General features: G+C 40.9%; 1 protein-coding gene across 1 annotated transcript; it reads right to left on the bottom strand.

Annotated features, from left to right (window-relative positions):
* Positions 1 to 1,287: 1,287 nt before the first annotated feature.
* LOC133018992 (nectin-3-like protein) lies at positions 1,288 to 27,008 on the bottom strand. Its single transcript, XM_061085332.1, has 9 exons — positions 26,717 to 27,008; positions 19,609 to 19,965; positions 18,512 to 18,811; positions 14,814 to 14,931; positions 14,458 to 14,609; positions 11,618 to 12,244; positions 4,582 to 4,726; positions 1,912 to 2,014; positions 1,288 to 1,452 (listed from the first exon to the last, which is right to left on the bottom strand). The coding sequence occupies exons 1-9, from the start codon at positions 27,006 to 27,008 to the stop codon at positions 1,288 to 1,290; spliced, it is 2,259 nt and encodes a 752-aa protein (XP_060941315.1).
* Between the last annotated feature and the right edge of the window lie 243 nt (positions 27,009 to 27,251).

Genomic DNA, 27,251 nt, shown 5'->3' with positions numbered 1-27,251 from the left:
CTCTCTTGTTTCCACATCAGCCTCCATCTCTGAGACTGTTCCCTTATAGAAGGTTGTTAGACACGCTACTGCAGAGACTTCTGATTTAACACAGCTGGTCAGAAGTTTTTCTTTCTTGTAATAGTCCCCTCTGTTATTCCTTGGCATGTGATTTTGTGATGTTACAGTCAGAGAACTGATGATGGGTTTCATCGGAAGGCCACTTACAGAACACAAACTCCCAATTTAGTTAATAAATCAATAAAATACATCACAGCATTTTGAGGAAATACCCTCAAAATGTAAATATGGCACTTAAAACAGTTAGTTCTCCACTTTGAAATTCACAGTATATTATAAAAGAGCAACATTTCACTCAGTTTAAGTGCAGTTTCTACAGCATATATAAATATATATATGTAAACACTGATATCAGTAATGTGTCACAGTATTGTACCCACTGATTAGTAGATTATGACTCTGAGACAGAGGCTACACATTTAAAATTCTACAGTTTCTGCTGCCAAAAAGCATTGTGTCATAACATTACAGCAGCAAATCACAGACGTGGGACAAGATACCTTAATTAATCCCAGTGTGGGTCTGTGTTGCAGTAAGTACACCTGGTCTCAGTGGACCTCAGAAGTTTGGATCTGGCCTGGTTTGAGGAGTAGTGATATGCCTGAGAATACAGAGTCCTCAGATTTATGCTTCACGCTACCCTCATTGACGGGGGAATATCACAGACATGTGGATGAATACGACCCTCAGCTCTTCCTCATTTCAGTCTAAAATCTAGGATACTCCACAAAGTGATTGGGGGAGGCAGATAATGAGAGTTTTGCTGTCTTGGTCATGTGATTTCTAAAACCCCATCTAAGTGATATCAAACACTGAATACTGATAAATATTGAATATTTGCAAAACGAAAATTCAAAAGTAAAATAAAACAATTAAAGGAATGTTTTGACGGTGAAACGCACTTAATTTGCGTTATTGAAAAGGGGTAGGAAATGTTTACTGCAGAAGCCAGGCTAGCTATTACCCCCTGCTTCCAGTCTTTATGCTAAGCTAAGCTAACTAGCTGCCGGCCACAACTTCATATTGACTCATCTTTCCATCTAACTCTCAACATGAAATGAAATAAGTGGATTGTCCAAAATGTTTAAGAATTGAAGATAGCAAGGAAAAGGAAAATTTAATGAAAATGTGTAAAACCTGCCTGCAAAGTGAGTCTTTTCCCTTCAGTGTTAGTCGGACAGAGTGAATGTCTGTCAGCTGCTTGTTGGACTGGGTTCCTGGTGTCCGTCACACATAGTGTTCAAGGCGGTTGATGTAAACGCGGTCGGTCCCACTCTGATGACATGCCCACTCCAGGCGGGGCGGCTGCTGGGTGGTGCTTTGCGGCCTCTGCCTTGTTGGGGGTGGGCCCTGCCCGTCACTCAGCCCGTACCTGCGCTCTGCCTTGCGATTCTTCATGTAAAAAAACAACACAAATGAATTACACACTTATGTGTCATCATTCATATCCAGCGACTCCTCACAAAACCCCCAAACAGTCTTATCTTCTCATGTGATGTCTTAAGTCAGAGCCTCCGAAAGTCGTGATACGCTTGAAGAAAAAAAAGACTGAGTAACGCTCTGGGTAAGGCTAAAAAAAAGTAGACGCGTATGAAACTCGCGAGTTGAGCTGAGAACCCAAATTAAAAATTGAACTATCTTACATAGTAAATGAGTACAGCCATCAGGCCTCCTACGTAATAAAAACGGATGCTGTCAGTTAGTTTCTTATTACTTCCTATTGTGACTCAGTGCTCATCATTTTGATCTATACCAAACGTTAATGTTAGCCTTGTAGATACAAGAATTCAGATACACAAGAGGAGTGTAGTGTGTGTGTGTGTGTGTGTGTGTGTCTGGAGGGGGTGTTACCTGACAGAGCCAGGCCACTTGTGATGCGTGGACCCCCAGAGGTACCACCGGCGGTCTCTCAGAATAGGGAGGAGGCGGCTTGTGTGTCGGAGGAAGGTCAATCCTTCAGAGAAACAGAGAGAGGATGGAGAGATTTCAGCTTTCGTGATTACCTTTAAGAAGCTAGGAATAGCACCCTGTGGTTGTTTCTCCACAAAGCAGTGCAGTTTCAGTTTCATTATTTTCCCAGATTCAAATAAGGTCACTTTCACCTTTTGCCTCTGAAATCTGTTCATCTTCAAGTCCAGGTGACAACTGGTGAAAATTTTAAGAAATCCCCTACACAAGTGTTCTGTGTGGCCACCATGACCTTGACCACTGAACTATAAACACCATAATCTAATTAATTGATCTGTGAGTCTAAGGGAACATTTGAGTCAAATTTGAAAATACTATCTTGAAGCGTTCCTTCAGATAAGGTGTTCATAATGCGTAAAAAAATAGTTGTGTGAAGTCAGTGACCTTGACCTTTGAACCCCAAATACTAGGTCATCAATGAGGCCTGGTGTATGATTGTGCCGGATGCAAGGTTATTGTGTGTTCCTGATATATCACATTCACTGTGACCTTGTCCTTTAACCACCAAAATCGTATCAGTTTAACCTTGATTCCAAATGAACATTGTAGCAAATTTGAAGAAATTCCCTCAGGGTGAGATATTGTGTTATTGTATAATAAAGACACACTGCTTCTGGCCACAGGCTGTCCCCAGCACAGAGGCATAGAAATGAGAAGAGAATAATACAATTATTCTAGTGATTGTTTCTGCTTGGTATAAAATCAATTACCCAATACAATTTTAGGATGAGCGGCTGGAGGAACACCTCTTGTCGCATTTTTAAGTCTGAGAGAATAACTCTGATGATGTCACAGTGATGTCATCCAGGTTATCTCGAGTCGGGCTTAAAGATCACACATTAAGTTCACCAGCCTCTGCTGCATCGACTATTTTCAAAACCCTTTCTCTTGCAAGTCTTCTAAGTTTTATGGAAAAACACTACTAAATCAATCACGTGTCCCTGTGTGCTGGCATCCAGTGAAACTAACGGCATCATGACTAAATCAGTAGGGTTTAGGATATTTGACAACACAGGTATAAGGGTGATGGACTTTCATACATGATAGTACATCTTCAGATTTTTGAAAGCTGTTCCTCTAAACCTCTGTAAAACGCTGAAGCCAGAGTCATTCCCTCATTTATTGAAATCCCCGTCCACTACTTAACCGAACCTGGGGACTGACCTTGGCCATTTGTAAAACCATGTCATGACAGGCATTGATTTTTCTAACACTGTATATCACTTGATGCTCTGCTTCTCTTTCATACATTAGATGAGGGCTGGTAGGAGATTACAGTTAGTGTCTCAGTGACCTGCTGTCCTCCACTCACGCCTGCTTGTGATGACGGAGAGGGACGAGGTCCTGCGTCCAGCCGCCCGCTCCATCCCCCCATTATCCCACTGGGACCGACCACGGTCACACTTAAGATGCTAAGTTTGTCACGGCATTGACCACGGACTAACACACAGATACCTATACCACCCTGTAGTGTCAGTACACTGTGATGCCGGGCCCTCTACACCGCATTTCCCCCTCACAGCTCATGCGGTTTTCTACCAGTGTTCAGACAATCAGCAGCAATTGTAGGTGGGCTATTTTCACCAACACTGTTATATAATCACTCAGTCTGAAACTCACTCTGAAGCGTGCACAGCAAATGTTTTTCAAATTTCCCTGAAGAGGCCGCTGTCACCGAAACGAGGATACGCAATGTAAAAAAGGTGAAAATGTTTGGAAGAAAGGTACGTCACACATCTTTGACAGGACAGTGAGAAAGTATTTGAGATACTGGGGGGGGACACCACAGCTGAGAAATTGAACAGCGGCTGTGGAGTGAGCGTGCGCAATGACACGCTAACAAGGATGGATGAGGGGATCAACCTGCAACCTTGCAGATATGCTCCACAGGTTCATAATAATGATTTGTATGTATGGGGTAGCAGGTCGATCGGCAGGATTGGCCACATATCGTGCACATATGTGTTGCTGTGTGGACTCTAATGATAAATTGAAGCAGACTTAATCAGAATAAACCCTCCAGGTTTTATCCTCACGGACTAGAAGACATAAAAGATCCTGTTCAGTCCAAAATTTACCATCTGTCACAGTTATTTAGAGAAGACACAACAGAGACAGACGAAACAAAGAACAAGAGGCAAGCACAGACACACACAAACCCAAACACACACACACACACACACACACACACACGGGGAAATGTCAATCACGGGTCTCTGGCAGTGTGACCCAGCTTCTTCTGTAAATAATTTAACCTCAAAGTTCTTCTTCTTCTTTGCTTCTTCTAACATTAACACGAGCGCTGGTGCACTACAGGAACAGATGCATCAAAACAGCACAAGGGCTGGCTGCCAAGACAGCAATCATCTGCCACCCCTCAACCTTGTCCCGCAGCCTCCCTGCTCCCGGGCCACGCTCCTCCGCAGCTCTCTCCGCGGGGGGAGGGAACAACTCCTTGAACCCGACGATGGGCTCCAGTCAACCCCGCGAGTTCTCGTGTCACTAATAACCATCCGAGCATGTTGTGCGGCATGAATTATTTGTCACGCTTACACTTTGTCGGTGAAGGCTGGCTGCTGGGCCTTGCGAGAAGTGAGGATCACGATGATGAAGATGACGATGAGGAAGAGGGCGAGGACTGCGCCCATGACAGCTCCGGCCACGGCCACGGCGTTTGACCTCTCTGCCTGAGACTGGCCTGAAACAGAGGAGGGAGAGACTCATTATAATAACGTCAACATGAGAGAAGAAGGGACAGACTCAAAGGCCTGTGCTAGAGGAAATTAAGCTCATATTGTTTGGATTTTCTGTCAACGTAGTCAGGGGGGCATTGAATATTTGTCTAACAAGGACACAGTGTCATCTGGGTACATTTAGCTTCAGTTCCACAGTTTCCCCCTGAAGGCAAGGGGAGTAACGACAACATTTATGTCCACACGTCACCATCTACTTGCAAAAACGACAGAGCCTTAGCATCTGCATTATCCAGTCAGCAAAACTACAAGACAGGGGCCCTTTAAGAAATACCTCCAACAAGACACACTCACTTCATTGGTTGGTTTAAATGTTAATCAAATTATAAATATTCCACATACGATAAACCAAAAAAGTAAATGAAGTGTTTAAGTCTCTGCTGGTTTTAACCATGCTCTTAACTGCTCTGATTATTTCCCCTCTAAAATCTGGACATTTTGTTTTTTTTGTCAGATGCGTGAAATAAGGTTAATTTTAATGTTTTATTCTATGACATAAAATACATTGGTTAATATCCCACTTTTTAAGCTTTTATATTGTTATCCATCCATCCATCCTCCCCCTCCATTGTTTTGTGTGTGGACAGGATACAATTGTTGTGTCTGCAGAATTAGCTTTGTCAGACCATATGCTTGCATATGCTCCATGTTGTCCACTGAGGGGATTAGGATTAATCAGTGATTAAGATGCATTAAACTCACAGAACAGCGAGCTTCGGCCAATCAGCTGTTTATGGGTTACTGTGATTATGGGACACTGGAGGAACATGGAGGACAAAACATGACAAGGAAAAACAAAACAAAATGCCCACTGGTCAATTCCAGTTGGTTTAGGAAGATGTTGAGTTGGGGGCGGAAGAAAAAAAACAACGGCAAAAAGGCTGAGACAAGAATCCTTAAATAACAGTTCAATTATGATGCAGATTGCACAAACTGGGACTTCTTAGCTCAGCCGCTGAAAGCCACTTCTTCCGCTCCCCCTCTGCTCCCTTCACAGCGTCCTCTAACAGTTAATAACCGTTCGATTACCTTCGATGGCGGCTGAGCTATGACAAGAGACTCTTGAGTTGATCAAAAGGCCTTTATAAAAGCAGTTCATTATGTCGCCTGCTTTAATGTCTGGAGACAATTTCTCACATTCATGACGTGACTAGAAATAAAAAGTGCTTTAGACCCAACAAGCGAGAAACACCTTCAGGGGTTTATGAGGTTTAATCACTCACCAGTATACACTTATCTTATGTTATCATAGGGACATTTTGAGGTTAGACAAAATTAAGGTGCATCTTAATACATTATTAATCTCCCATGGTGCTTCTTACTTGAGTTGTTTAGCTAAAAATAAGATTTAGGGCAATGATATGCGTAAACATATTTATTAATGTTCTGTTGAAATTTGTCCCATTTGAACATCTCATTTGTTCAAATACCATCCGTTCTGGAGGGGCTGGGATTAGTGGTGTTAGTCGTGGATCAACTGTCCCCATGCGGGGATCTGGCTCCGGCACAAGAACTTCTCCGTCTCTTCTACTTCAGCACTTTATCAGACGCACGTCATCCCTGGGAAGCCGGGAAGAAAGTGCACGCCAATCGCTCATCCAGGTCAGAGGCTGACACGCTCATTATGAATTGAACACTGTGCACCTTGGTCAACTGAGGAGAAGCGGTGGAGCATAGGCTAACCCTGACCCCCCCCCCCCACCCCTAACACCCCAGTCCCAAAATCTACCCACCAGGGTCAAGGGTCAACTAATGCCCAGACAACAGCCCCCTCGGGGAGCAGGGGGGAGGGAGATATTAGGGCTGCAGGCAGTGTGTCATCTATTTCAATATTTTCAGCTCAATGATGGTAACAATTTGATCCCACTTCTGCCGGGGAGTTATTATCAAAGTGTCTCGTAAACAGACGTCAGCGCTTCCTCCCTCTCGCTGCTCGAGACGTTCGCTCGCTTCTTTGTGTTTTCTGAAAAGTCTCCTTGGAAACTGTTTTGGTGTGCAGGCAAAAAGCAAATCCACTGATCTTCCTCACAAGTCTCAAAAAAATGCAAGCATTGCCGTCTGACATCATTTGTCGCTATATACTGATCTGCTCCGCCGTGTATTTTCAGACTGTGCATGCCCCATTTCAAGGTCAGTGACAACAACTGCTGCTGCGACCATGATAAGGTCTATAGAAGACAGCGAGGTCGGCTGAAATAAAGACGTTCAGAGGGAATTGCGTTTGTCGTGAAGACCTGGGGTCCATGCTGAACGGTGTCAAGGTCACATTGGCATGATATGCCCTCCGAGCCAGAGGAGCGCTCTGCAGTGCAGCAGAACATAATGGGCCATTTTCAATTCCAGTGGCTAATTTTCCCTTTTTGCTCTCGCCTTTCACAGCAGCACATTTAACCTCTTTGCTCCACGCTCACACTCCCTGGCATCCCCTCTCCCTCCCACTTTTCTGTGGCCAGGTAGCGCTTGTGGGAAGACAGCCTCCATCAGCAGCTCCAGATGAGCTTGTTGCCATGGGGACAGTCAATGGGCTGGAGAGTGGGGACTTTGGGCCAGACATAAACACTCAGCATTTAATTTTACCAGCTGGAAGAGAGTGGGAGAAAGACACAAGGGGGGTTGAATTCACAAAGGAGAGGAGCTGTAGGGGAGAGCGAGGGCCTTTCTGCTCTGAAACAAAGCAAACAAGAGGACACATGGAGAGCAGAGGTGCTGCTCGATCTCCCCAAACACTCTCCACAGGACAGGAACCGCTCACCATTCCACCATTGTATTTAAAGCTAAGGCAATAAATCAAACCTCTGATTCTCAGATATGAAAGCGTAATGGAGATAAGGTGAAGTGGAGAAAAAAAAAAGGATTTTGGATTACATCATGAACGGCGCCCCACACGTGCGTACTGGGTTTGGGGGGGTGGTTATGCAGCATTATGCGTTAGGGAGTGAGAGATGATGTCATTTACAGAAGCACAAAGAGGCTGAGACTGAGCAGTCGGAGTAATGGCGTGCTGAAAAACCTCCAGAGAGAATCACTCACAGGTGCTAAGGTGCTTTATTCAACTAAAGTTTGTCAGAACGATTGACAAAAATAATGCTTCACTGTTGTTACATTTTACATTTCCTTCTGTATATACAAAAACAAACATGACCACAAGGTGCATTGGAACAAGGTGAGACTGAAGTTCACTCTTCAGTCTTTTTAACAACAGTGATTTAACAAAAAACAAACAGACCCTGACACACACACACAAAGTAGAAATTTAACTCATTTTAAATTAAGATATATTTCAGCATCATCTTTGTGTGTGTTTTAATGCCTCTAGATTTGTAAATATACTGCATCAATAACCATCATAGGAACAAGGGCTGAGAAGTGAATATGGCACAACTGACAACTGAATCCTCCCAACAAACATTATGCAGAAAAAAAATCAAAAACAAAACATTAACAAAGAAAATCTCAGAGCAACAAATAAGGTCGCCACATCCTATTATAAGAAAACACAGAAATGTCTTCGTCTAGGTATCTAAGGCACTATAGTTGTATTTCTCAACTCAAAGTGAAGGACATCTCCTGAAGATATTGAGGACTGACGTCTATACAAAATGTCACAGTACAAAAGAACTTCATTAATCCAGGTGCAGGGCAGCAAAAATGATATATTGATTAGTGGAATTTCCGTCTTAGTGCATAGAAGCAAACAAAACAACAGGGTGAGGCTGCTGTGCTTCCTGTTGCTTTCTGCATGTATGTGAAATACTGAAATCATAGGTGTCAGCAACATTTGAAGAAAAAAAAAAATCAAGAACACAACTTAAAATGAGGTTTTGTGGTTCACAAATGATCAAGCTGTACACTTCTTACTGTACTCCCATTAAAGCATCAGGTCACTCAAACTCTTTGATGTCTAACTATTTTACATTTCAGTTGGGATTGACAGACCCAGGTTTTGCGGAGTCGTTCTCTGATGGTTTAACCACCAGCCAAATACAATGAAGACAAATGGAATGTTGTTTTCTACCTCCACCAAGAAGGTTGTGTTTTGAGTCGGGTTTTTTTTTGCCATTAACTAATAGTTAGGGTGTGGACATAGGGGCAGATCAAAACCAGGATTTTTTCTCATTTTTCACAGATTTGGCAGGAAATAATATGTGGATCTTAATGGAATAAAATCCAACATGTTAAGTGAAAGGATATATTAGTTCATGAAATTTGGTGCGGCTTGATATGTTTTAAGGAGACTGTTGGGCAATAACAGAGACATGCCAATCTAGTTTTCCATAGTTTTGGAAAATTACATCAAATAAAAAAAATAAAACCCCTGGTTAGTTGTCATGGGATCTACATTCTACCAAAGAAATAGTCTCAAAACATTCAACAGTGTGTTGAGTAGATTATCAAGTGTATTGTTTTAGGCAAGAAATCTCTATACCAGGGTACATTAATCCAAAACTTGTCTCATCACACTCGTAGTGTGAAGTAATCAAAATAATATAACTGGTTTAAAACTGGTAATTATTATAATGGGAAGCTTAGTGTATTTTAGTCCTACTGCACTGCACAGCATCTGTAATAACACTTGGAACAAGAGCACAGGAGTCATATTTTCCACTTGCAAGTTACAGGGGAATATTATTAAATCTCACAGAGATAGCGCAGCCTACTCACTCCGCAAGATTCACACTCTGACAAATTAGTGCAGGTTCATAACAATATAAATAAATCCCATTTTCTCGATTCTTGCTGTAATATTAAAGTGGCCAGATAGCATCTTTTCATTTCTATTTCAGGCTAGAAGACCCTGTATACAAAAGTGATACGTTAGGCGTTTATAGAAGCTACATAATAATAATCACTTGCTACCTACTCACTTAATACTTATGTGAGACACACTGTCATCATCATATTATATCTATAATGTAAGTTAAACAAATATTTGGCATCTGGCTGCAAATATTGTAAAGGTGACCACACTACTGAAGTGGTCATGTATTCACAAACACTAGTGTACATGAAAGAAACTGTGGGATATCCTCCATGCAGTCTGGTGAACTGTTTAACACTTTTTATCTGTGTCACATACAAAAACTGAGATGTATCTTGTATTCTGTAATAGCTTTGACTCCTGAACCACTAGACACTGACTTATGAAATACACTTAGACCTCAGTTCAGTCATTCTCCTGCAAACGTTGCAGCACCATAATGGGCAGTAAAATAAGGCTGGTAACAAATAAATACCGAATTAGATGAAACTCAAGCCAGATTATTTTTATCACTATTCAAAGTGAGAGATTTAATCATCAGTGCACTAAAACAAATTGTCTGTCCCTTCTGATGAGTAAGCACTGTGCTGTGGATAAAGCGCTGAGTGGACAGTTTGATAACCACAGGTGACAGAGACAGCATATCCAGCACAAAATATCTAATTTGTCTGATTTATCTGTTATAAAAGTAATGGTTAGCATAAATGCTTCAAATAACTGGTTAGTATGATTAGAGTGGGCAGTTGCATACATGGATAAGCCACAATAAGCCTATTAATGCCTCAGATTGTAATTGCTTCTTGTTTCAACAGATTACTGAGAGTAGTGAAATTAGACCATGGGTAGTTATGTGTAATTGTGTCCTGGCTGCACTCCTGAATGATTTCTTTGTGAGACAAAATACTTTGGGACAAGGAGGCCAGTGCATGGTGGCTGCCATCCTGACGGCCTGCTTCAAACATCCAAACAATTTCCCAGAGTCCTGGTTTGGGGCTTGAGAGCGAATACACAACCATATCCATAACCACCATGCGAGGGATACAAATAAATATGAATAATATTCTAACTTATTTCTACTTGCACTGAACAGAGAGGATGGTGTGGCAAATTTGCATATCAAAGTTCGACTGTGTGACAGACAGAGTCTGTTGCTACAGTGGATTGTGCCTCATGCACACAGGCTTCACTGCTTAGCCTCTCTCCACCTCTGCCTCCTGGGGATATAAGACGAGCTGAGGACGTACGGTAGAAATGCTCTTAAGTTTCCCACTCTGGGCCATCAGTTTTAAAGGACGTTACTAGGACATCGGTGGTCAAGTCCTCGACCTCACAAGTCTCCCATTGCGGTAATTTAAACAAGGTCTGATGATCCGGTTTGCCCACTATTAAGTTATGCAAAGGGAAGTGCAATAATATGTATGAGCACGAGGTCACTAAGCATGGAGGGATAGTGATTTCTCAGCAAGGCCTTTTTTGAACCAGCTTATACAGCCTCTGCTGTGCCCTATACTGAATTTAGGGAAAATTAATTTATTTCCAATCGGGTTCTGCACCATTCTTAACTATTGGCCAATTATAATCAGAGGTCTTTTAAAGTAACTGTACTCAATGTAATCAATAGAAACATATATACAAATAAGCATCACATAGCCCAAAAAGGGCAGATTTTGTTGAAAAAACAAAAACAACTTTCTTCTAACATGTGAAGGCTTTCACACCACTGAACCACAATAGTAATACGAAATACATTGGCAGTCCATGTAGTAAGGCAGAAACAGCACATACTTACGTCTTTTGTTAGACTCTGCACACACAAACTAGTGACATGCCCACCTCTGTAGGCATGTAGGTGTGGGACTGAACAGTCCACAGTCTGTCCCCATGACAAAGAGAAACTTTAGATCAAGTGTTGTCCAGGACGCTTGTAGAACAAGAAAATTAAAGAACTGAGACTGTGTGCGTACAAAACCGAAATAATGTGGTTCTTCTTTCTAATCAAATAAATGAAAACTTCCTATTTATGTAGCATTTCTGCTCCTGCAGAATCATGTAGCTTGTCAAACGAACAACTCCCTACGCGAGATGACCGAGCCATCTGTGTGAGAGACATAGTCCGCATCAGTCCCGCTATCGTAGCAGTCATCTGACTGGTAGGAGGAGCCGTTTCCCTGTGGTTTCGGCGGATGCGGGAGTTGGGCCTGCCGTGGGCTAGAATAATGTGTGTGTTCACGCTGGTGATTCTGCTCATTGCAGAGGTGACTGCTCTCCCTCATTGCCCTAGTGAAGCCATTAGGGGGATACTCCTTTCCGTTATAGCCGCTATGTTCTTGTTTGAGCTGGCGGTCGCCCCACTCCTCCCGGTCGTGGTCTCGGCGGAAGGAGCTGCTGCCGGCTTTGGTTGGGCGGAGCTCGTGCTGCGTAGGCGCTTTATGGAGGTGATTGGGACCCAGGTACGGCTGGGTGGAGTAATTCCCGTGGAAAGTCTGCTGTTTGCGTAGGTAATACACGCCTACGATAGACAGCAGCAGTAGCAGGAACAAGGTCCCACCCACAGCACCACCCACTACGGAACCAAGATTACTCTCAGGTAGGGCTTCGCGTGTGGGGGAGACGAGGAAGACATGGCCCTTATCATCCACTAAGGTGGAGGAGGCAGAGCCAGCTAGGACAGGAGCAGTAATGGTGGAAGGCATGGTGGGAGGATCTAGTGGAGGAGAGGAGGGTAAGAGGGGAGTAGATGATGGAAGGGAGAGATGAACAGACAGAGAAGCAGAGATTGTCAATGCCAACTACATCAGGATTTTACTAAGAAAGGATAGGTTAAAAAAACATCAACTAAACTACCACACATACTAAACTATGCATGGTACATGGTCTCAGCAAACTCAGGTCTACACTGCCAACTCTTCAGAACTTCCAGGTGCAGTGTTCAATAATTAAACAAAGAATACTAGACATGCGTAAAACAGACACTAGAATCTGGTGGGTTTAAATAAATGGTTATATTAGTTGATGGATGAATGAGTTTTTAATATTCTCCTACAGCTACATCCACATTACTACATTTTAGATTCACGTTTACCCCACTACCTACATGCCAAGTTTGAATGGTCACATGAAATACGTTTTTTAACTTCACCCAGGTAGTTTTATGTCCATTCAGTTTAATAGTAGTGTATATAATCTTTTTTTGACCACTGCCTGTTACACTTAATGAGTGCAGCTTTGTAACAGGTCAGTAATTCTTAAGAATTAAATAAAAAAATTAGAATAAAACAAATTAAATATCAGTCGATATTGATAATTATCACAATTATAGAAATACCATCATATTATTATATTATTTTTTAAGTATTAAACCAATTTTTGCTCCTAAGTGATGGTTGTGGTTTTAAACTCTTCATTACGAGTAGAGAATGACAAAAGTTAAAAGATCAGCTTAAAAATCGACACTATGGTTAAACAATGCATAAGGAATATATCAATAAATATCAAACCTTTGTTATATTTCTAGGTATACAAATTTTATAGAAAAAAATAGATATTGTTTTATTGCCCAGGCCTAAGACGTACACTTTTAACTCATTGGCCACGTTTTATTACGGTTTTATTTGCTGTTAAATTTCTCAAAGGGGTTGAGTTGATGCAACTACATAAAAACAAATAATAACATTTGAAATAGCCAAATAGCCAATGGATTGAATGAAAAAGTGTAAACTATAACATTACCATTACACACAATAGCTATTTATTACAAAAAATGTGTGACTTACTGAGGTGAACTAATAATGTTACTTAAAGAGACACCCCTACATTTCCTGACTATGCATTTTTGCACAGGAGTACATACTTAAATAATTCCGTACCTTGCATGAGAAAATACTTAATATTATGTGAGTAAAATGAGGCATTGACAATATTTTATAACATATTACAACACTATTACTGTGAACTATATTAGCGGTGGAGCCAGACAACTGAAAAGCAAACAGCCATAATCATAGGGAGCTCAAGTAATGGAAAGTCTAAAAGCACTAATGGAGCTGCTAAATGGCTCTGCCATTTTAACCTCAGTGCCTGTCCAGATGTGAGGAAAAGATTCACATCTGAGAGCTAAGTAACACGAACCCAAACGTTTGTAGTCTCAGTCCAACTCCATGCAGAAGCAGTCAAACTTACATGTGTGAGCAAACCCACAGCAACTAACACACACAGAACCGAGAGAACACCAACACGTGTAAGCTTATGCATACCCGTACAGGTCCTCTCAAAGGAAAATGAAATATGGATGATAAATAATAAATAGGAGTTGAGAAGAACTAGTAAATCTTTTATGAATCTGGGACATCATCTCCGTCAGGCTGCAGGGTTTCGCCTCTTACTGCTTGACACGTGCAGAAATACAAGAAACACAGAAAGGAAACGGGAAAGATGTAGAGAGAAAATCACATCATAATCAGAGCATCATTCAGTGAGAGGGCTTCCACAGACAAGAGCGAGTTCATGAAACCAGATGAACATGCTCATCAAACACAACAGAGTGACATGACACACTCAGATGCAAAGCCAAGAGAACGGAGCAGAGGCGGTGCACTACGGTCTGAAGAGGCCTTAAATCTTTGCAGCTGTTTGGCGGCTGAACTTCCCTTTTGAACATCTGGAGACCTAATGTTAATCAGCATGCAATTAAACCTCAACCTAATATTATCACTATTATCAGTGCCAACACACTGTGCCGTGGGTGTGATAGACCTGCAGTATGTCGAGGATGAGCAGGAGTGATACAGTGTCACGTTTCAGCTTGAAGGACAATGTCACAGGCAGTGATACCTTCCATGACCTGCATGCACGCACAATGCTTCCTAAGGGAGAAGGCAATAGGAGTCAGCTGTGTTCTGGTGTGTACACTTCACTCACCTTGTATGAGAATGCGCACGTCCCGACTGCGGAGGTTGATGTCATTGGCAACCTCACACCTGTATACTCCAGAATCCTTCCGCTGAAGGGGACGCAGGAAGAGCAGAGTGCTATTCGCTATTTCCACCCCTTCTGGCATTTCACTGTCCAATCTGTGACACACAAAAGACACAACATTTAGACACAAGCACACTTACAACAAACATCCTATTATGCAATCGTGTGACATTTAATATTACTTTATTCTATTTAAAATTATGTGACAGACTTAAATAAAGTAAACATTACGTTTCAGTTGCTTATCTTCAGAAATCTGTAAAAACCTCAGAAAAGGTCTCGCACAGAGACATACAGACCTGATCCATCTGAAGTGATGAGCTGGTGGGTTTGCGTTGGCCTTGCAAGTCATTTGAACATTTTCCCGACCCACATACCAGTCTCCATCGTAGCCCACAACTGAGATGTCAGGAGCAACTACAGAAAGACAAAAAATAATGTAATACTGACAAATCAGAACCCAAGAACAAATGTATTGTACAGACTGAACAGTGGTCCTGATGACTATGTTTACGAATATGCACTGTCGTGGAATTTTCTCAATATTCAAACACAAGTCATAACAATTGTTCTTTCTGGAAGTTTAATTCTACATCTGCAGATGGGCATCACAGTACAAAACCATGGCAAAGTTTTCATACAATGAGCAATGACATAAAGGACACACAACACTCTTATACATTTTACATGCTCCTCCTGTAAGAGGAACACATGTTATCAATTAACCTTTTTGATCTTTAGAAATAGATGATCAGTATCCTGTCTTCTACTGGTTCTCAGGCCCCTTGAGTGAAACATCTGTTTTCAAGGATCCCTTATCAATGTTTTACAACCCACTCACATCCCCTTTCCTGTGAAGTCTTCGTTAGGTGACCCTGTAAGTGAGGAGGTCATATAACATCAGTTGCTTGAGCAACACCCTGATAGCTAAGGGAATCCATTTGTTCATCTTTCTATACATCAAAGTAGTCCCTTCCATCAATCAATGCCAAAATGGTAAAATTGCCGCCACAGCACCAATATGAAATTTTGTATTCATTAATTAATTTTAATAATTAAAATTCAAAATATTCTGACGTATTTGTGTTTGTTTTTATTAATGATAAATGGTCTGTATTTATATAGCGCTTGTCTAGTCTTGACCGAACCGCTTTACAGTACAGTTTTACATAAACCCAGTCACACACATTCATAGGAAAGTGCATATGCAGCACTTTCCCCTTTTCTTCATAGTTATTTATAAAAAATGTTAAAGCCTCAACTACAATTTTTTTTAATAAGGGGTTGATAACAACATCGTTTGAATAATTTCCATTGCAATTTCTGTATTTTTATTTATAAATAAAAAAAGGTTTTACTCCAATATCAGTCTTAAAAGTCCTCAGTCCTAAAAACCTTTATTGGTGAGGCTCTATTGCAGCGCCGCAGCTCCCATAATGCGAACTACGCGCTGTGCATAGGACACCAAGTCCTAAGGGGGCACCAAAAAATAGGCAACTGAAAAATCCTCATAGTTATAATAATTATGTAGCCGAGCGTTTAGTTGTATCATAGGTCCGGCCTCAGCCGACAAAGGACACGAGAGCAGGTCATGCGCTCGGCACAGCACACACGTTTATTCTCTGCTCACTTTGCAACTTATCACAGAACCCTTTCCTTTAAAAAACCCTTTCAAAATAAGAGTCACTACCAACAACCCTTAGAACAGGAAATACAAATCAACCCTCGACAATAACGTCATTAAATAAAATAGCTTACAATTATAATGCCGATATTATTTCAGTATAGAAATATCAGGCACCTTTTAGGCATGTATATCACAAAACAGGCAGAACAAGAGATATATTTAATTGCTCAAAAAGTTACGATGCTTCGTTAATGATTAGCCTGTGCATACACCTCAAACTAGCTGACGTTATTGCTAATGTTAGCACACTCAAATATGTTATAACTAAGGTGCAAGCTAAATTGAGATTTTACTGTAAAACATTATGCATTTTATAAGTAGGCCTAACTGACGCCAGCTAGATGTTACTTTACATTCTATTATGCTTTTATATTAGATTAGATTTATCAAACAATTGATAAATAAAGGGGGAGAGCACCTTGGCTGCATGCTTACAGTATTAAATGTTTATAATTTTTCCGGTATAAGATTCTTTGTTTGAATATTTTGATTTTGGACTTTACTTGAATGTGTGTTTTAGCTGTTCTACATAGTGTGTTTACAAAGTTAAGTAAAATTGTGTGAATTCTCTGCTTCTTAATCTTTTCTTTATTGAAGAAGATTGCTAACTTGCATACTTCTGCTTTTAAGTTTGTATTTATGGATGACTATTTAATTTCGACAAAGATTTTGCACATCCCAATACTTGTGTGTATGTATGTTTTGGCTGTTCTGTGTACTTGGCTTACAAAGTAGATTTTCCTTTTTCGTTTTAATAAAATGTTAAACTGGCAGAAACAAACGTTTTTTTCTCGGGGGGGCATCATAAAGGAGTTATGCTTAGGGTACCAAAATGGCTAGCAGCGTTACTGCTCTAGTGTTAAACAGGTAAACCAAGCAGGTATACCTGGTATGCATACGTTAAAAATAATTCAGTTGTGAGTGTGACACAGTATTTATTACAAGATGATAATTTTCCTAGTTAGTGAGTAACATTATATGGAGTCTGGGGTTGGTCGTTTTGTCATCCAAATATGCACAAAGATGTTTAGGAAACTATAAGATGAAAGGCAGCAGCTACAGAGGTACTAACCGTCGTCACTTGCATGCTATGATGAGTTGTACATTTTAAATCCAGGTCAACAACAATGTTCTCCAGTTCTCTTCAGTGCCAAGTTATCATGGGGTTTTCACAGATGTCTATATTAAGACAGCTCCTCTGTTCGTTGCTATTTGTTCAGCTACTTAAACTACAGAATGCAGGGCATTGTTCCATGGATAAATGTTTGCTATGTTTTATGTTTGGAACTGTCACTGTGCCGGCACCGAATGAGCATAAAATCCTTTGTTGCTGCCATCTGTCACAAAACAGTTACTCAGACCCTAATAAAAGTCATCTGTCAAACTAAAATATTGCCATGTGGGTTATTTTACCCCTTCCACCAGTCGATTTGTATATCATTTAAAAATACAAATTTGTACCCCATAAAGTATAGATATGTAGTGACAGAAAACACTGTTTTCAGTTAAGGGCTACACATAGTAGCAATGTACTGACGCAGAAAAGCCTATTGACTGTTAAAAAAAAAAGAAGAATGACAGAAAACACCAAGGACAGCCTTTCTTAAACCATAATCAACACCTGTGAGGAGCCTGAGTGGCTAGTCCTTTTCATCCAGACACATTTCATCTCCATCAATACAGCTGCTTCCAAAGTGGATTGTTGTTGATGTGCTTCAAATAAATCAAACATCAACACCGACAAGGCCAAGGGCTATCAATTGTCTGCTGTAGGAAATTAAATACCATCACTTTTAAGACTGTACTTTGTGTTTAACACAATGTTTTAAGGTTTAGGCTGTCGTGTTATGTCCTCATCAAATGGCAGCTAAACTTGAACCTTAATTGGCATTTATTCTGACAAGTCTAATAATTGTGCTTTTATAACATTTAAAAAACATTTAATCCAAAAACATTTATTACAAGTTATTCAAACATGTCAATCTAGGATGGCACTCAATGGATTACATACCTTCACCACAGCCCAACAGTCCCCTTTACTTAGATCAAGCTGCAGCAAATTTCACTAAATTGTAGATATCGTTTTCCTAAATGTGCCTGTTTTTTTTCCATTAAAACATCAACATTTTTACTCAAAGTTTGGTGGGAATTCTTTCAATTGTTTTTGTGTAAACTTACTCACAAAAAAAACAGACCAGGGTAGAAAACATAACCTCATTGGCAGAGGAAATGAAAGCCTTGTAGCAGAACACAATCAATAATAATCTACACGTTTGATATAAGGCTCTTTCAGCCCATAGAGACACTCACACTGCACGTTGACCTGGTATGGGATCCTGAAGTCACTCAGCAGCGCTGGGTGGCGGACCACACAGGTGAGCGCATGGCCTTGGACGTGGCGTGTGGGCTGCCAGAGGTAGCGCACCTGTGTGCTGGTGGTGCCGTTGACCTCGTCGAACAGCTGCACTTCTGACTGGCCAAACAGGTTGGACTCCCAGGACACTTCCGCGGGGGGCCGAGCCCGCTCAGCGATACAGGTGGCCACCACGGTTTCATTGCCACCATCGATCAGGGCGGTTGAACCTGCTGACACGTAGACCTTCGGCTCCACTGTGATTAAGAGAGAACAAACAACAAGGCGGGAGACACGCGTTAGAATTTCAACATCCTTTTGAGGACATCTTTCTTTTTTTAAATCAATACCAGTTTTATTTCCCCCCAGCTTTAATTAAATTTCCTTCACTTCTCCCACTACAACCAAGTCCAAACCACCATTAGCAACTCTAACCATCCCTGTGATCTGTTCTCTGAACAAAGTGAGCACACACATGCACAGTGTCTGTGAGCCAGCATTGACAACCTGTGATGCACATGGAAACACAGAATTGGAACCTGCTATTACTCAACAAGCCCTTATAAACAAGGGCTAATACAGGACTCACAACACTGTTATCTGATGCTGTAAAAGTCATTGTTCTCCTCTATTTGCTGAGGAATTCCATCTCCAGTTTATCCCATTAAGGATTTAAACATGTTATATGTGAATTTGGATACATTTAGTATATCTTGATATATCTAAAAAACATTGTTACAACTACTTTGATATTGAGCTCGACAAATCATCCAGCCCAAACAATCTGGAAATTAATAGCAAGCACTGCCTGAACCAAATCTACTTAATTTGATTCCTTTCAAAAGAATATAATTGAAGAGTCAGTATCCACAGCTTTGCAATAGGGTTCTAACTATTAATTCCATTATTTGTCTGTTATTTTCTCAAATGAGAGAATACAACAATTGAAAAACACCAAACACAATAAACCTCAAATATCTTGTTTTGTCCATACCCAATGCAGATTATTCATATTTGATAAATACTCAATATCACACATGCTACAAATACTTACCGAGCACATTGAGCGTAGTGGAGGCTTGAAAGTTTCCCATAGGAAATGTAGCGGCATTACAGGTGTAGATCCCGACGTCAGCAAAGCCCACGTTTTCCAGGACGATGGAGGCATCGTAAAAGGAGGGTGAGCGGAAATGCAAGCGGTGACTGAGCTCTGGGATGGAGCTGCCAAAATCAGGGCTGTAGACCGCCAAGGTGACGGAGCCTGAAGGTAAGCGGCGCTCCCAGGAACTCTGGGTGAGAGTGAGGTTTATTTCCGCGACCAAGTCAATTTCCACCCTACACTCCAATGTCACATTCTTCCCCAGCACAGCACTCACACTCTGAGGTACCACTACCTGACTGCAGCACAAACCTGGGAAGACACATAGAAAAACAGAATTGAAGCCACATGCCATCATGTACATCTGCAAAGGTTTTGGATAATTCCAATGACAGTATTAATTAAAACAGTTTGAAAAAAAAAATCCTTACACTTCTTTCCTTTTACATCTTTGATTATTACAACATCTTTCCAATGTACTAGGCTCACTTTTTTGAAGCATAATCCCTGTAGACGAATTAGTACTTTAGCTGTCAATTTGTACATATTCAGAGCCAGTCTTCTTTGTGAGAAATTCACTGCAGAGAAATATAAAATAAGAATCTAAATAGTTGCCTTTTATTAAATACTGAGCCATGAAGGAACATGTCTGAAAGGCGTTTGAAACTAAAACCAATATTTGGTGAAAAGTTTGTATGGATATTAGAGCTGAAAGTTGAGAAATAATCTGAAATACAGAAGTTTTGACATTGGTAAATTTGTATACATAGGGCGGCTCCTTTGTGCAGTGGTAAATCCTGTCACCTCACATCAAGAAGGTTCGAATCCCAGTTTGTCCAGGAGTCTCTGTGTGGAGTTTGAATGTTCTCCCCAGGTTTATCTGGGTACACTGGTTGATTGGAGAATCTGAATTGACAATAGCTGTGACTATAGGTTTGTCTCTGTTGGCCTCGGTAACCTGTCTATGGTGTACTTAGCCTCTCCCATAAACATTTCGTCCCTGAGCCCATACAGGTAAACAGGAATCAGTGGGTAAAAAGCGTTTCTGCTATTATCTCTATCAAAAATGTGTATAAGTTATGTGCTTACCTTTACATTTATCAGACTAGATTCAGAGCTTGATATCACCACAGCAGGTGTTGGGCGTTTTCAAACATGTAACATACAGCCGAGTGTATGACTGACTGTTCATTTGATTAAATTGTTTCTTCTGTATATATTTCCTCCTCCTGACCTGAATTCAGAAATCAAAAGCAGGCCGTCTATGTGCCCTTTGTCCAAATATAACTAGCCCATGCACTCCTTCACCTGCACTTGTCAGAAATGTGGCGTGTCTTGAAAGCAGGCGCTCAACATCGCGTTGAGGAAAGTCAAAGGGATACGAGGAGAACAGACTGCGACCGGCAGGGGAAAAAAAGGAAAAAAGAAAAAGCTGGGAAGAGATATGCTAACACATGGCGATGACATCATCGCTGAGAGAATAAAAAGAAGGCTGAGTGAAGAGAGGCGAGAGGAAAGTCACGTATGAAACACTGCTGAGAGGAAATATAGATCGCCAGGACTCTGGCAAACAGAAAACACAGGAATTACGTTACTGATGTAGAAAAGAAAATATAACACCACTAGACTGCCAGAGCCTTCAAGCACATCACTAATTGCAACAAGCTGCCAGCAGGAAGACATCATCGTAAATCAAAACCTGCTGCGCTGCTTGGCAACTGACTCCAAATATTCTATTGTTGTTTTGCCAAAAACAGCTCCATCTCTGAAAAGGCCATGTCCTCAACCAATAATACTGTAGAAGGAAATGTCCCTTCCCATCAAGTATGAAAAAAAGGAATTATTTTATATTTATTTAATTGTATTGTTAACGTGTTACTTGTTTGACAGTGCTTCTAGTTTTTGTCAGTTTCCACCAACTTTGGGTTCAGGTGTTAATTACAAGGTTAGTTATAAGAGCTTCAGGATTAATGTGACAGTTTAACCAATTCAATTGATGTATTAGCCAAATTTGGCAATAAATATTGTATTGAATTCAAAATAATTATTAATCAACTTTTGAGAATTGGCACAGCAATTGAATTAACAGTTTCTATGTTTTGCCCAGATTGGGCTGTAAATAAATATCTGAAATACAAGCCAAATATTTAAAATAGAAAACGGAATCTTGAGAGCATTCATTTTTGGAAGAGTGGGCATAATGAGTCATTGTGTTACTCATGCAGAGAAAAGGGAGGATATATCAGTGGGGACATGTAAAGTTTTGGAGTCTGTTGATAGACTTATGCTGAATTCATGTGCAAGAGAGCAATACATTGATATCAACGGACAATAAAATACACACAATAGCACACATACTTACTTCTATCTATTTTTTTAAGACACTCTTTTACACATTACATTCTCTAGCCCTTTACACCAACTTTAACCTTAACAGCTTAATGCCTAACCCCAACCCTTACATTTACCTCAACCCTGCAGTAAAGTCTTATCCCTCAAACAGCCTCTTGAAGTTGTGAAAACTGGCTAAAAGTAAATCCGGTCCTCACAAAGATAGAAATACACATAGTACTGGAAATTAGCTGAATTCACTGATGACAAAAACTCATCATCAGGGATGCGCTGCATTAAAAAGAATATGTTCGAAATGTTTAACTAAGAACAATAGTTAGATGCCCATAAAAAAACAGATTTGTCTGAATGTGTTCATGTGTGGGCGACTTTTAAGAATTCCCTCCAGTGAAGAAACCATGTTTCTCGGCAAAAAGAAGGATCAGAGTCATTATTGGTTGTTTTTTTCTAAGATGTAGAGCTAACGAGCTGCTAAAGTGGTCCATCTGTACTTAGAACTGGCTGTTCACCTAAATTAGTTAGTAATGTGATTGGTAATGTGTCATTTTAGTTTTCCTAGGTGACTGATTAGAGTAGGGGTTGTTAATATAGGCTAACTTGCTGTTACCAATATTTAGAATTTGTTTGGCAAATGCTACAATCATAAGATGTCGTACTGACACAGTTGCAATAGAGTATATCACGCCAATGCCATTTGTGGCCAACAAAGCATTTTTGTCAGAGATGCTGATATACAAGTGTGACATTGGATATGGCATATATAACCTTAGAAGTATTGCGCAGATCATGGTCTGGTTTAGTCTACCACACTGTTTTTACACTTTTTGGCCGGCACCAAGAACTCTGCATTACAACAGAAGTTTGTTCCTGCGATACAACTCCATCACTTATTTCCCCGTTTGGATACTAAATGTAATAATTTATGTAAAAATGTAAGGGCATGAATTTTTGAGTTATGGCTAATTATGTGTTTTTTGAGGACACCATGACCTTGCCATTCGACAACCAAACTCTTTTCAGTCTATTTTAGTACAAGAAGAAGTTTGTGCCAAATTTGAAAAAATTGCCTCAAGGGTTTATTGAGTTTTAGCACATGAGAATGTGATGCACAAACAGATGGACGGATGTACAACTTGTAGACATAATGGCTCCATCAATGGCTGTTGCTGGTGTGGCGGTATAATGAAAAGCAAATGAATAGTTTGAATGTGCCTCCAGTTGAAGAGCCATGCTCACATATATGGCGGCCTTCCTTTTCGATTACTTCCATATCCCACAGTTTGCACAACACAAAGATCACAGCTTCCTCCAATGAAAAAAGCTGCTCTGCATATGAAAAAATGGCCCCAAGCTTAAGTAAATAAACCAGTGGAAACAGACATATAAACGATTCAGACTTTCTGAATGAAAACACAATGCATATTATTTGTGTTTTGTATAAACTGTTCAAAATGGCACACCTCAATCCAGATGGTAACTGTGCAGTACACTGTGTGTGACCCTTTTCATCAAGTAGAAACAGACTTTTACCATTGACTGTATTTGTCATGTACAATGATGAGGTTAGATGATAAGAATAACAGCTCAGTTAGGAGGAAAGAAGCAACATTTCTCCTTTACCGAACACAATATGTTAAGGAAGAGGTATAGTGGCTATATAAAATGCTCACTGGTGACATGACGACAACCTTACATAAGCATGTCCTCGTTTCTCCAACTCAGAATAAGGGAGCAATTAAAGTAAGGAGCAAAGTCTATCTGATCTTATATGACGACTATCTGACATAGCAATAACATAGTTCTCTCTCTTCGTCTTCTGCCTCCAGAGAGAAAAGTCCTTCAAGTTTTTGCCATCTTATATCATCAAAGAGACACTTTCAGTTATGCTTGCAAATGCAACACACAAACACGCAAGCCTTACCCCCTAAACGCTAATAATGTCTTCACCTTAAAATTGAAAGACTTACATGATGGGTATTTGGTCTTTATCCCGATAAGGTAGGTAAAGTCCCTAAATTGTGACTCAGATTGAGGTCCCAACAACATACATACACCACACACGCAGACACACACAAATTTATTCAGTCATCAAGGACACTCTGCTCCCCAGGGATACTCTGCAGCTCGTTCTCACTTTAGTCAATACTACCTTCACATGCACCACTTATGTGGCAGCGATGTATTAATATGAGTGTCTTGCCAGAGGGCAGCGTGTCTTGCTAAAAGTGGAAATCAGAACATAAATGGTGATGGTGTTAGGTGGAAGTAGCCGAGGCAGCTGTCCAGAGCAGGAGAGAGAGGATTGAAAATAGTCGTTCGACATATTGATCTTATTTGACCTTCAAATCAACTTTTTTGCTGAATTATTCACATGCATGTTCTTAAATTGGCTTCCTGGCTGGAAATCATCAGTTGGAAATCAGCTCAGGGCCCAGTGATTAGATTAATTTAATTTTAGAAAAAAAATTTTTAATGAATTTTGATGTTTGAATAATTCTGGGCAAACTTTACTCTGTGAACATTAAATAGAATACATCTTAAAAAGTTACACAATGGAGTTTCTTAATACTGGTGCTGTAGAGCAATTTTTTCCTGTGCAGGTATTTACTACTTGCATCTTTTGATGCATTTAAAACTGCGAAAAGACAAGAAATCCCAACATTCATGTGATATGAATGTATAAGTGAATGGAGAGAGTAATGTACTATGTATTTGATGAAGTAATAACATAAAGTACTACATTCAAGCTCTCATGCTATTCTGAAAACATTTTCCCCGCAGGATAAATAAGACTGTGGAGGGCCATTACAGTCTCTGTAATTAATGTCTCATGGTGTCACACACTTATCAACCTAAGCCAGTAAAGGAGGGAAGTCACTACCCCAAAATAACTCAAGTCCCTGCAGACTTGGCAATTGTTTTGTGCAAGTTTAGGGGACAAGAAGGAGACGCAAGAGAGAATACATCCCCTTGCCTATAGCTGTTTGTAGTTTGGCTTTCTTGATTTTTGTTGTTCCGGTTTTGTACTCTTAGTTGAATGCACTTATTGTAAGTCTCTTTGGATAAATGTAATGTAATATACTTGTTAATTAATTGATGCACATAAATTGTTAATTATTTTAAATATGAATACTGTAAATATCAATTAAATCTATGTATTGAATCAATGTTATGGAGGATTAAGCATTTTTTGATAACTCATTTTTTGTTTTAATGAATGCACATTTTCTGAATGGTTGTTCTCATGAACATGTGAGAAACATACTCTCTGCTGGATGTACAAGTAGTCAACATGTAAACTATACCAACTTTATAAGATAGAGACATTACATGACTCATTCTTCTTTTCTGCTTCCTTATGGTAAAAAATAGGATTAATGCATCTTTAATGACACATACGATGTGTACAGGAGAATTCAGTGTTTGTTGCCCTTTAAGGCTTAACGTTATTAGCTGTACGGGTGTGTGCATCTATTCTACATTCAACAAAGGCACAAGGTCAACTACCTCATTGAAATGTATAGCAGACTTAAAGTGAAGCAAGTCAAAGTATCAACGGTCTCTGTGCTTCAACTTGGAGGGGAAGGAGGTGATCAGTCTGTTTAGGACTGAACTTTTGTTCTCTCCAAAGTCTCTACGACTTCGAAAGAAAATGATTGCAATTTAATACCGTTTAACAGAATAACACAAAGTTTTGAAGTTTAAATTTAAGACGGTATTTGACTCAAATCTATATAGATGTAGTTTGGATGTAGCTTGTGACACTGCTGCATTGAAGTGTATTACAAAGAAGTTCAGTCAACATTGTCCTTTTCCTAGCTTCAGCAATGGTAAGTGGAAAACTAGGGAGCAAACATAATAGTCTGGCCCAATTCACCCATATCTCAGTGAGACATGTGCAATATTGCCAAACACTTATCAAAGACCCAGAATAACAATTTTAGCCAAATCCCCCAACATTTTGGACATTTATATATATTATAAATTCCTTAATAACTGAACTTATTGAGTTCTGTGCAGAACCCGAAACTCTGTGCTGCTGTCTCACACAAACCTGAGTGAATTGGGAGCCCGAGGCTTCCCAGCAGACACATGGCGTCTGAGCCTCCTCGGTGCAGACCATAGACTGTATATATAGAGGTGCAGACCATAGACTGTAGAGGTGCAGACGTGCAAGGTGCCGTCGTGCGTTCCCTCATCTCCGGTGGCGCACGTGCAAGTTCCCAAACAGTTCGGGAACATTAGACAACCCCGCAGCTGCACATCACCTCAACAGAAGATGTTCCAGGAGCTAATGTGCCCCCCCACCAACTGTGCACGGACCCAAGTGGAGGCCAGGTGCGTGTGTGCACGTTCATGGATGTGACGGTGTGCTCCTCGGAGGTTTCTATGGAGGGTTTCTATGGCAGCCTCGGGTCGCGCCATCCTCCGCGGTGGGGGTGGTGGTGGTGGTGCCGGCTAGCTACCTCTTTCCCGATACGTTGCAAGTGAACTTAAAACCAAGTTTGCTTGAATCTGCAGAGGACACCTGCTCAACTTGCTAAACTTCCACTGATCCCGCCGGCGGGAGATCGAGCTGGTCGCCGGTTTTCCCCGGGATTCGTGCTCGGAGCTCGGATCTCCCTCTCCAAACTTCTGTGTAGCGTCCGCGGAACAAACAGAGAAGACTAGCGGGGGGGAAGAGAACCAGGACTCACCTGTAATACTGCACAAAACGTGGAGAAACGCGAGTACGCCGTGTCCTCCGCGGTAGCTCCGGTGAGAAGACGGGGACATGTTGGAAGAAGCAGCGCAGCTTCCAGCCTCGGGACCCGGGATGAGAGCAGGTTCCACGGTGTGTGGAGGAACCTCCTCAGCAACAACTCTACACTGCATGTGGACTGAACCATCTGCTCAGCGGAGCGGGGGGAGCCGGAGCTCACCTGACCGCAGCACTGAGCGATCCGTCGTCGAGGCTCCGTCAGAAGCAGCCCCCCGGAGGAAGCGTCCATTAGCACACACATTACGTCATCCCTGTAGATAACCCAACATCTATATTGATTCCTACTAATGACTTTATTCTTCTTCTGTGTTTCACTGGGGACACATTTGTCTTTATTGTTAATAGAGAGCACAACGTGGGTTGCTTTTTCTTGATGGCAGTCAGCGGGATTCTGTGGAATCACCGAGCAGATCTCCATAAAAATGTGTTGGAAAGTTGAGCCAGTTTTGAAGGATCAAGGATCCATTTGGATGCAAATGAGGCC

The sequence above is a fragment of the Limanda limanda genome, chromosome 14 (assembly GCF_963576545.1).
Source record: "Limanda limanda chromosome 14, fLimLim1.1, whole genome shotgun sequence".
NCBI lineage: Eukaryota > Metazoa > Chordata > Actinopteri > Pleuronectiformes > Pleuronectidae > Limanda > Limanda limanda.
The sequence above is the reverse complement of the archived record's forward strand: the minus strand, read 5'-3'. Positions and strand labels throughout refer to the sequence as shown.